This window comes from Cherax quadricarinatus, chromosome 87 (assembly GCF_038502225.1).
Source record: "Cherax quadricarinatus isolate ZL_2023a chromosome 87, ASM3850222v1, whole genome shotgun sequence".
Lineage (NCBI taxonomy): Eukaryota > Metazoa > Arthropoda > Malacostraca > Decapoda > Parastacidae > Cherax > Cherax quadricarinatus.
Genome location: NC_091378.1, coordinates 18336353 through 18348472, shown reverse-complemented (window position 1 = coordinate 18348472; position 12120 = coordinate 18336353). Strand labels below are relative to the sequence as shown.

Below are 12120 nucleotides of genomic sequence, written 5' to 3'. Positions count from 1 at the left end.
ACATTTTCTCTAATCTAACATAAGAGAAAATGTGTTACTGGGGGTAACTGTAGAAAATTATTCCTTTCGTATGTATGTATTATTATTATTATAATCAAGGGGAAAGCGCTAAACCCAGAGGATTATACAGCACCTGGGGGGGGGGGGATGTGGAAGGCATTCAGGCTTAATTTGGGAAACTGGAGCACAGATCCAATTCCCTAAATCAAGAGCCCCTCACCAACATCAAGGAACCTTCCTTGAGGGGCATATGTATGTAAGTAAGTTTATTCAGGTATACACAAATACAGTTACATAGATTATCATACATAACAACATATGTGTAGAGAACCTAGGATAACCCAAAAAAGTCAGAGTGACTTATTTCCATTGCCTTCACTCAGAGCATCATTTCTTCTCAAAATGATGTTATTATTATTATTATAATAAAAAAAGAAGCTCTAAGCCACAAGGGCTATACAGCGCAAAATGATGTTACATGAGAATTGGAGTGTTCTTCTTTATTTATTCTACCGTATCAATGTAGAGACAACCTGTACACAATGTAACTTGTACACAAACCAGACGTGTACACTTCGTTTACAAAACTTACCTTTGCCTGGTTTGTTTACATAACTCTGCGCCTGTCCTCTCTCATGCACTCATTCTTTCTCTCATTTATTCATTTTATCTCATTTACTTACTCCTGACCCTACATTAAGACTACAAATATTTTAAGGTAAGTAATGAGTGAACTGTATATACATTTTATCGCTCTGGGATGCTTAAATATCATAGAATATGTGTGGGTGGGTTGGCCTGGTATGGTAGCCTGGCTGACTACCATACATACCACACTTGATTTTTTACAATAAATACTACTCATCTCACCCTATATTTTAAGGTAAGTAATGAGTGAACTGTATATACATTTTATCGCTCTGGGATGCTTAAATATCATAGAATTGTATGTGTGGGTGGGGTGGCCTGGTATGGTAGCCTGGCTGACTACCATACATACCACACTTGCTTTCTTACAATAAATACTACTTGTCTCACCCTAGATTAAGACTATAAATATTTTAAGGTAAGTAATGAGTGCACTATGTGTGTATTGTACTTTTTTATTGTTTTTTGATGCCTGGTTCTATTGCTAACTTAATATATGTTAGTGTAAACTTGTTATCTAGTGTTTGTTTGCATTTGTAAGTGGAAAAAAAGGGTGTTCCACTTTACGGCGGTTTCCGCTTTACGGCGGTAGCCTGGAACCTAACCAGCCGTATAAGTGGGGCCTTCCTGTATATCATAACTAAGAGATAAACCCATAGGAGTCATACAGCACTGCAGATTATATGCAGACAAGCCTTCATTTAAGAGAAACTCTTTCTAAGTGGTGCTTGTGAACTCCTGATATTGTGTTCAGTATTATTCCAGGACATAAGCCTATGAAAGACAGGCTGACATTAATGTTGTGTAGTAATGCTAGTGGTGATTGCAAAGTGAAGCCTTTATTGGCATATCACTCTGAAACTCCCAAAGTATTCAGGAAAAACAATATCATCAAGGGTAATTTGTGTGTGCTGTGGAGAACAAACACAAAGGCATGGGTCACTAGGGAACTTTTCATGGACTGGTTTTATGGTGTGTTTGGCCCCACTGTGAAAAAATACCTCCTGGAAAAGAAATTGTCACTCAAGTGCCTCCTGGTACTGGACAATGCTCCTACTCATCATCACGAGTTGCAAGAGCAAATTGCAGGGGAGTTTAACTTTGTTAAAGTGAAGTTTTTGACTCCTAATACAACTCTCCTCCAGCCCATGTACCAGCAGGTCATTTCAAACTTCAAAAAGCTCTACACAAAAGCAGTGTTTCAAAAGTGCTTTGAAGTGAGCTCATACTGAATTGACCCTAAGAGAGCTTTGGAAAAATCACTTCAATATCCTCAGTTGCATAAACCTTATAGGTAAGGCTTGGGAGGGAGTGACTTGCAGGACTTTGAACTCTGCTTGGAGGAAACTGTGGCCACAGTGTGTACGAGACGGATTTTGAAGGGTTTGGGGCTAACCCTCAGGAGCCAATGCCAGTAGTGGAAGCTATTGTGTCATTGGGGAAGTCCTTGGGGTTGGAGGTTTGTGGCGAGGATGTGGAAGAATTGGTGCAGGATGATGATGAAGAACTAACCACTGCAGACCTGCAAGAGCTTGAGGTGCAACAGCAACAGATCACAGCTCAGGAATGTTCTTCAGAGCAGGAGGAAGAGAGATGGAGGAAGATGCCTTTGTCACCGATTAAGGAAATGTGTACAATGTTTACAAAAGTGCAAGCATTTATCAATGAATTTTATCCTGTCACAGCTGTTGCAGGCTGTATTGGCAACATGTACAATGACACTCTTGTGTCCCATTTTAGGGAAATCCTAAGGGCACGTGAGAAGCAGAGCTCTCTGGACAGATTTTTGGTGCGACAGGGGTCCAGTGACTCTCAAGCTGGTCCTAGTGGCATTAAAAAAATCAAGAAGGGAAGTAACCCCACCAGAGGACTTGGTACCTGAAGTCTTTATGGAAGGGGATTCCCCTTCCAAACAATAGAAGACCACCACCACCACCTCCTCCTCCTCCACCTCCTCCACCTCCTCCTCCTCCTCCTCCTCCTCCTCCTCCTCCTCCTCCTCCCTCCCTCCCCCCCCTGCTGCTGCCACCGCCGGCACATCACTCATCAGCAACTCCACAATAAAGGTAAGTGGCATTTAATTACAGTGGACCCCCGGTATTCGATGGCATCAGTATTCGATAAATCCAGTATTCGATGCATCATATCGCAAAAATTTTGCCTCGGTATCCGATTGAAAACCCGGTATTCGATACGATTCGCACGAGACGGTGTCCATGTGTGGCCTGAACTGCCCCGTGGGTGCCAGTGTTTACAAGCCAGCCAGTGTGCGCGCATCTAAGGATACACTCGGTACATTCCATATTATCCATATTATCACTGTTTTTGGTGCTTCTTTCTGCAAAATAAGTCACCATGGGCCCCAAGAAAGATTCTAGTGCCAACTCTTTGAGAAAAAAGGCGCTAATGACTATTGAAATGAAGAAAGAGCTAATTGCAGAGTACGAAAGTGGAGTGCATGTGTCGGAGCAAGTCAGGTTGTATAATAAACCTCAATCAACCATCTCTACTATAGTGACCAGAAAAACGGCAATCAAGGAAGCTGTTCTTGCAAAAGATGCAAATGTGATTACAAAACAGTGACTGCAAGTGTTAGAAAATGTTGAGAGACTGTTACTGGTGTGGATAAATGAAAAACAGATAGCAGGAGATAGCATCTCTGAAGCGATCATTTGTGAAAAGGTTAGGCAGTTGCATGACGATTTGGTAAAGAAACTGCCTGCAACTAGTGCTGATGTGAGTGAATTTAAGGCCAGCAAAGGTTGGTTTGAAAGATTTAAGAATTGTAGTGGCATTCATAGTGTGATTAGGCATGGTGAGGCTGCCAGTTATGTTGTGCGACAGAGGTCCAGTGACTCTCAAACTGGTCCTAGTGGCATTAAAAGAAGAAGGGAAGTAACCCCAGAAAAGGACTTCCTAACGGAAGGGGATTCCCCTTCTAAACACTAACACCTCTCCCCTCCTCCCATCCCACCAATCATCACCAGATCTTCATTAGAGGTAAGTGTCAATTATTTTATTGTTATTGTAATTATTCTATTGCATTAAACTTAATATTTCATGTAGTAAATTTTTTTTTTCATACTTTTGGGTGTCTTGCACGGATTAATTTGATTTCCATTATTTCTTATGAGGAAAACTGATTCAGTTTTCGATATTTTCGGTATTCGATGAGCTCTCAGGAACGGATTAATATCGAATTCCGGGGGTCCACTGTATTGCTTATTTTGCATGTCCTATTCGTTTTTGTGTAGGGAAATGTATATTTCATGTAAAAAAAAATTATTTTGTTTAATATTTTGGGTGTCTGGAACGGATTAATTCTATTTCCATTACATGTATTTCTTATGGGGAAAATTAATTCGAGTAACGGCTAATTCAACCAAAGGCTAGCTTTCTGGAATGGATTAAAGCCGTTGGTCGAGGGTCCACTATACTCACTTTTTCACCTCTTTTGCACTTTTTTTTTGTCATGGCTTCAAATGTGTGTGTGTGTATGTATATTTTAATAATACTACTGAAGATATATCCATTCATCCCTAATATGGTAAATTGGTTGTGGAATAATCATACATGGGCAAATATTTTACAATAATTGATGATTTTCTCAGTATGGTGGTACAGTTGGCAGTCCGGTTCTTCTTGAGCCACCTGAAGAAGAAATGGATATTGAAAGAAGAAACTATTGGTATCAATTTTCCATCATGTAATCAGGAATGTTAACCACAGGTGAATTTTTTAGGAAGTTATTTATTAACATTTGCAAAAAGCAACAATTTTTAACACATTGGCCCATTTCCTATCAAGGTAATAATACATTCACCACTATTGCATTCACTCAATAGGTGTCTAGGCCAAAGTGTACATACATTATAATTCAAATGAGCCTCTGTATTGCAACAATCCTCTCCTTCATTGTACTTCCTACCTTCTGCAACTCCAATCCAGCTAACCCATTTTCCTGAATATCTTCATAAATATTACTACTCATGATTTTTCTTCTGTGAGACTGGCACATATAAAGTTAATACTTGAGAATATCTTGTAGTTTAGTGTTGAAGAATGAAAAAATTATCAAGAAGTTACAATACCATCATTCATGTATGTAACCATTTTTTCCTCTCACCATTTCTTTATATGCTAATTTATTCAATTCTGAAGGTTTTTATATGTAGTTCATTTTTTTTTTTTTTTTTTTTTATGAGAGAGAGAGAGAGAGAGAGAGAAAGAGAGAAACATTTCATCTATTATCTTGATGATGATTTATTTTTATTGTTCAGTATTCGAAGAAATATTATTATTGTAATACAGTGGACCCTCGGCCAACGATATTAATCCGTTCCTGAGAGCTCATCGTTAATAAAAATTATTGTTAGTCGAGTTAATTTTCCCCATAAGAAATAATGGAAATCAAATTAATCCATGCAAGACACCCAAAAGTATTAAAAAAAAAAAATTTTACCACATGAAATATTAATTTTAATACATACAAACTGAAGAAGACATGTATAATTACATGACACTTACCTTTATTGAAGATCTGGTGATGATTGATGGGATGGGAGGAGGGGAGAGTGTGGATGGTGTTAGTGTTTAGAAGGGGAATTCCCTTCCATTAGGACTTGAGGTGTCAAGTCCTTTTCCGGGGTTACATCCCTTCTTCTTTTAATGCCACTAGGACCAGCTTGAGAGTCACTGGACCTCCGTTGCACAACATATCTGTCCATAGAGGCCTGTACCTCCCGTTCCTTTATGACATTCCTAAAGTGTTTCACAACATTGTCAGTGTCACAATTAAACACTTGTTCAGGTTTCAATTCTTCACTGTCTATGTACTCCTTGAATTCCTGCACATATTTTTCAGCTGCTTTGTGGTCCGAACTGGCAGCCTCACCATGCCTTATCACATTATGTATGCCACTACGATTCTTAAATCTCTCAAACCAACCTTTGCTGGCCTTAAATTCACTCCCATACCACTAGTTGCAGGCATTTTTCTAATTAAATCATCATGCAACTTCCTAGTCTTTTCACATATGATCGCTTGAGAGATGCTATCTCCTGCTATCTGTTTTTCGTTTATCCACACCAATAACAGTCTCTCAACATCTTCTATCACTTGCGATCTCAGTTTCGAAAATATAGTTGCACATTTGGCAAGAACAGCTTCATTGTTGCCGTTTTCTTGGCCACAATAGTAGCGATGGTTGATTGGGGTTTTGTGTACAACCTGGCCAGCTTGGAGACACGCACTCCACTTTCATACTTAGCAATGATCTCTTTCTTCATATCCATAGTAATTCTCACCCTTTTTGCTGTAGGGTTGTGTTACGTTGGTTGTCCCTTATTACTTTGATAGTAAGGTTCTCACTACATGTTCTAGTGTGGGGTAGCTTTTACTTAATGGTCTTATTTGTCTAGGGGTAATACTTACATCATGGCTGATCATCCTGAGTGTCTCTGATACCCTTTCACCAGCCCTCTTCACAGGTTATGTAAACTACTACTATAAAAATATAACTGTATTCTCAATAGATATGTACAGAATATACAATTACAGCCTCACATTTTCAAAACAACGATCTACACACTGCATAGCTGTTCTCCCACATGGTATATCTCAACAACTTTAGTCCTCTCTCTCCTTGACATAACTCTGGGCTAACCAGTGTTTTGACACACTTTAGTCACCCTGGGTATGGTGGTCACAACTTAAATTATGAAAAAACTCACCCCTGGAGCACACATAATGCCCCAAAAGATAGAAGAAGGACCCAGAGATCCTGCCAGGTTGAAGGCCAGCCACAGAGAGAGAGTCAGTGCGAGGGAGAGGGAGAAAGAGGCTAAGCTCCTCCCACCAAAACAAAAGACTGTTGCCAAGCACAATTCTCCAGTTACCACAATTCTACCACACCTTAATTTTACTTTTACAAAAGGAAATACAACTTTATAAACTACTTATTTGCCAAGCACAATTCTCCAGTTACCACAATTCTACCACACCTTAATTTTACTTTTACAAAAGGAAATACAACTTTATAAACTACTTATTTAAATTGTGTGTTTATGTGTCTATAGTATAACCTATTATATTGAGAAAAATAGGCTTGACCCAGCTGCCTCAGTCATAAGGTTGATCAGTCCTTCTGACATTTAGAGCAAAGTCCCCATCAATTCAATATAATTAGGTATTCCAGAGTAACTGTTACTTATAAATACATGTTGGGTCCTATAGCCCCATAACACCCCCACCTCCAGACGAAGTCTCACAAAAGCTAGCTGTGTCCCTCAGGATACGGCTAGTAAAAAGTATATTGCTTAAGTCTGAAGGCGGTAAACAAGACTACTAGAAATGCTACATTTTCCCAGCACCATAACTACTCTTCACTTTACTGTTATTTACAAGAGATTGCAGAATTTTTTAGAAAAGCAATTTAACCATACCCATATACTCAAGTGTGTAACTATTTACAATTTTAGTGACTTTTAAACAATACACATTACAATGCAAATTTTTGCACACAATGCCCACTGTGAAAGCCCGCACCAACAGGCCTGTGCCTCTGCTACGGTAATCCAGCAAGCAACTGGTACTCCAGGGTGGCATCTTCCTGATCAGGAGACGAGAGTAGAGCCAAACCCAGAGCAGTCAGGTGTACCCCAGGCAGGAAACTTCACAAAACATGTCAAGGTGTCTCTCACTTGGTGGCCGAACCAAACAGTGAGACTTCCAGTCAACACTCACGATCCTTAACATGGTCAGGCACTTAAGCCCATCTTCCGAGGTCCCACTCCACACAGATCCTCCAAACTTATTAAGAGGAGGCTGTCATAGAACATGGAGGGGTCCAAGGGACCACAAGGCAAATCGTCGGGCCGTTTTGTACATAGAGCACACCAAGACACAACATCACATACCTTCCTGAACGTCTCATGTTACCGAAGGTTGTCAACCACTGCCTCAACTCACATTCACGTACACCCTGACCCTCGTCATACTTTTGGCTCCGACTCAACTCCTTTACAGTCAGACGGCTGGTAGAGAGTACTCAGGCTCGCCGAGAGTTCACCACTGCAAAAACAACAAGGTCAGCACATGACAAACACTATGTACAAAGTATGCACCATGCATCTACATGAAACATCTAGAGAGAGCATCAGCAACCACATTCTCTGAGCCTTTTATATATTTAACTTTCAAATTAAAAGGCTGTAGGAACAAAGCCCATCTTAAGAGTCTTTGATTGTGGTTTCTCATTCTTTGCAAAAACCTCAGAGGGTTATGGTCACTATACACTATTACAGGATGTGGGGAAGCACTGATATAAACTTCAAATTTCTGCACAGCTAACACCAAAGCCAAAGCCTCTTTCTCTACAGTTGCATAACCACGTTGATGCTTTTTTAATTTGGCTGAATGGTAACAAACTGGCTGAAGGCTATCTCTCTCATCACCCTGCAACAACACTGCACCTACCCCTACATCACTAGCATCCACTTGTAGAGAGAAGGGGCATTCAAACTCAGGACTTTTCAAGATAGGAGCATTCCCTAATAACATTTTCACATTTTCAAAAGCCCTGTCACACTTGCTGTCCCAGTTGAATTGAACTTTGGGACTGGTCAAAGTTGTCAGTGGTGACGTTACCTGGGAGAGGTTGGGGCAGAAACGTCTGTAATAACCCACCATGCCCAGGAACCTCATCACTGCCTTCCGATTCTGTGGTCTAGGAAAATTTATAATGGCCTCCACCTTAGCATGAATTGGGGCAACTTTTCCCTGACCAACTACATATCCTAAGAATTGTACACTGGCTTGGCCAAACTCACTTTTGCTCAAATTGATGGTTAGATTGGCTTGGGATAGACATTCAAACAACTTTTGCAATCTTACCAAGTGAGTTTCCCACTGGTTACTGAATACCACAATATCATCTAGATAGGCCCGCACACCATCCAACCCCCTTATGACAGTATTTATACGACGCTGGAAGGTGGCAGGAGCATTTTTTAACCCAAAAGGAAGAACATTATATTGAAATAACCCATCTGGAGTGACGAAGGCTGAAATTTCCTTGGCTCGCTGGGTGAGGGGTATCTGATAATACCCTTTAAGTAAGTCCAGTTTGCTCACAAACTTTGCCCCTCCCACAGCATCAATCACATCATCCATACGTGGCAAAGGGTAACCGTCAGCCTTCGTTACTTCATTTACTCTGCGATAGTCAGTGCACATACGCATAGATCCATCAGGTTTGGGAACCATCAGGCATGGAGATGCCCACTGACTCTCGCTAGGCACTACAAACTGGTTTTGAAGGAGGAATTTCACTTCTTCCTCCATGTGAAGTTGTTTTGTTGGGTTCATGCGGTAAGGAGCCTGCTTTATTGGAACAGCTTCCCCGACATCCACGTCATGGGGAGGCAATTTACTTACTTTGGGTACATCCCCAAACAAATCTGGAAATTTTTGGAGTAACTGAACCAAGTCACAGGCTCCCTGTACACTGAGTCCCTTCATGTGTGCCAAGGGATTTTGCAAGATGGCTGAATTGCACAGCCTTACTTCTGTTGTTACAGGAAGTTTTTCAGTATCGTCACTCTCAACTTGAATAGCGGCAGCTCCTGCCCTAGAATGGTATTTCTTCAACCTGTTAATGTGCACAGTCCTTTCTGATTTGCGACGGCCAGGCATCTTAATTACATAATTGGGGCCAGACCTGCCTGTGATGACAAAGGGTCCATCAAATCGTGCAGCCAAGGCATGTCCCGGAACCGGCTCCAAAGCTAACACTTCCTCTCCAACACTGAAGGAGCGAGGGGCTGCCCTTTGGTCGTACCGCTGCTTCATGGCCCTCTGACTAGCTTTGAGGTTGTCTGCTGCCATCTGTCTCGCCTGGTCCAATCGTTTCCTGAAAAAGAGAACATCTTCCGGCGGGGAAGCCTCATTTTCACCACCCAGCCAATGCTCCTTGAGAATAGTCAGTGGTCCCCTCACTGGATGACCATAGACAAGCTCGAAAGGGCTGAAACTGAGAGATTCTTGGGTGCTTTCCCGCACGGCAAACAAGAGAAAAGGGATACCCTCATCCCAATCACTAGTGTTATTCATACAATAAGCTCGCATCATTGTCTTAAGAGTTTGATGAAATCTCTCTATCACTCCCTGAGACTGAGGGTGATAGGCAGTTGAAAATTTGGGCTGTACATCTAACCCCTTTAACACATTCCTAAATAATTTCGAGGTAAAGTTAGACCCTTGATCTGTTTGTACCTCCCGAGGAAAGCCAACATGGGAAAAGAACTTCATCAAAGCCCTTAAGACCACTCGAGCGGTTATCTTGCGTAGAGGGATTGCTTCTGGGTACCTGGTAGTGGAGCAAATTATTGTTAGTAAATAATTATTTCCCATTCTGGTCCTTGGGAGTGGGCCAACGACATCCACTACCAGCTTGCTGAAGGGTTCACCTGGTGCTGAAATCGGCTGAAGGGGAACAGGTTTAATGCTTTGATTAGGTTTCCCTATAATTTGGCAGGCATGACAGGTCTTTATATAATCTCCCACCGTCTCCCACAGCCGAGGCCAGAAGAAGTGCCTGGAAACCCTGGATACTGTTTTAGCAATACCTAGGTGTCCACCTAGAGGTGTGTCATGCACTAAGCTAAGAACATGGTTTCTATAAGGCTCAGGCACCACGACCTGGTGACAAAAACTTGGCTCTCCTTCTACTGGTACTGCAACCGAAGGCGCCTTCTTCATGAGTATACCTTTCCTGAAATAGAAGCATTTATTTAAACGTAAAGATTCCTCCTCAGTCACAGCCGAGGCTCTGATCGACTTAAGTGTGTCATCACACCCCTGTGCAGCAATTAGCTGCATCATAGTAGGCCCAATCTCCCTCACACTACTACCTTGATCTCTGCACCGATTAGACTCAACTCGGGTTGTGGTATCCTTTTCTTTAGTTGACTGCAGTTCAACATCAGAAAATAGAGTTTCCAAACCTAAGTCCTCACCATCCTCACGAGAAATATAAGGATTACCCTTGGTATCCTGGTCACGAGACATACTTCGTGTGATGGCACCAACAGGAAAAAGGTCTGGCAGGGTCTCCCTAGCCTTCTTCTCCCAAACTTTGGGGCCTGGTTGCCCCCATACTAGTGGTTCTTCACTGTCTAACAGGCCCATAACATTATTCCCTAATAAGAGGTCGACCCCTTCGAAGGGAATTTCATCTGAGATACCTACAGGGAGATAGCCAACTTGGTATGCAGATTCTACCCATAATTTGTGTACTGGTGTCCTTATGGTTGAACCCGTAATACCCTTCAATAATACATCTACTCCAGTATAGGTATCCTTAGACATTGGCAACACTCCAGCACGTAGCAAGGAGTAGGTGCTACATCCATCTCTCAAGGACACTATATTCTCAACCCTACCCACATCCTTATGCAAAGCAACTGTGGACTTACTAGAAAATACCTGCATCCTGGGGTCTAGACCCAAAGGTACCTCCTCACCTTGCTTTGAAGACCAAATACAGGCAACTGGATGTGTGTCTGCAGTTAGAGTCCTCTGGGGTGGTTCCTCCCTTTCCTGATCTCGCTGCCTTGACCAGCAAAACTTTTGTGTGTGTCCAGTTTTGTTACAGTAGTAACAGGCATAGCTCTTAAAGGTATTTTTACCATTTGGTGTAGGACTGGTACTGTTTACTCGAGGACCTGAAATATTATCTGATTGTCTAGGTAAACTTTGAGCTCCAGCTGACTTACCTTTTCTTTCTATTTTAGAGGGTGCCTCAGCCTTCATTTGTCCCTGAAAATTCTTGTCCCATTTACCTTTATGACCATAGGACTTGGAATAAGGTTTAGAACGAGTGGGGAAATTTTCAGAAGGAGCATAACTGTTTTTACTTACCAATTCCCTGCGAGCCAAGAATCGGTCACCTAGATCCAGTGCTTCAGAAAGATTATCTGGGTTTTTGTCCTCTAAATATTCTCTGAGGTCAACAGGGATTGTATTGTACAATTCCTCATGAACCATCAGATCTACTAATTTGTTATAGTCTTTATTAACTCCTTTAGAACAAACCCATTTCTTAAAAAGGAACAGTTTCTCATTCCCAAACTCAGTTAAGGTCTGCCCATCCCGAAATTTTTTATTTCTGAACTTTTGTCTATATTTCTCAGGTATCATTTGGTATGCAAGCAATACTTCCTCTTTAATCTTATCATAATCAGAAAAATTTTGCCCCTCCAGAGTCTCTACTCTCTGGAATCCTTTACCCACAAGTTGTGTGCGAACTAGGGTAGCCCACTTCTGTTTGGGCCAACCTTGCTCCAAAGCAGTCTTCTCAAAGAAAGAAAAATATCTATCTGGGTCACTCTCTGTAAACTTAGGGACAAAATTTGCAGCTTTAGTTATGTTAAAGTACTGCTCAGGCTCTTGTTCTGAACCTCCTAACCTTT

General features: G+C 41.5%; 1 protein-coding gene across 1 annotated transcript; it reads right to left on the bottom strand.

Moving 5' to 3' along the window:
• Window positions 1-6155: 6155 nt before the first annotated feature.
• LOC138855267 (uncharacterized) lies at window positions 6156-12120 on the bottom strand (the record flags this gene model as incomplete). The annotated part of the gene is given in 1 exon segment (XM_070103770.1): window positions 6156-12120. A coding segment is annotated over 1 exon segment (4340 nt), but the record flags the coding sequence as incomplete, so codon positions are not given.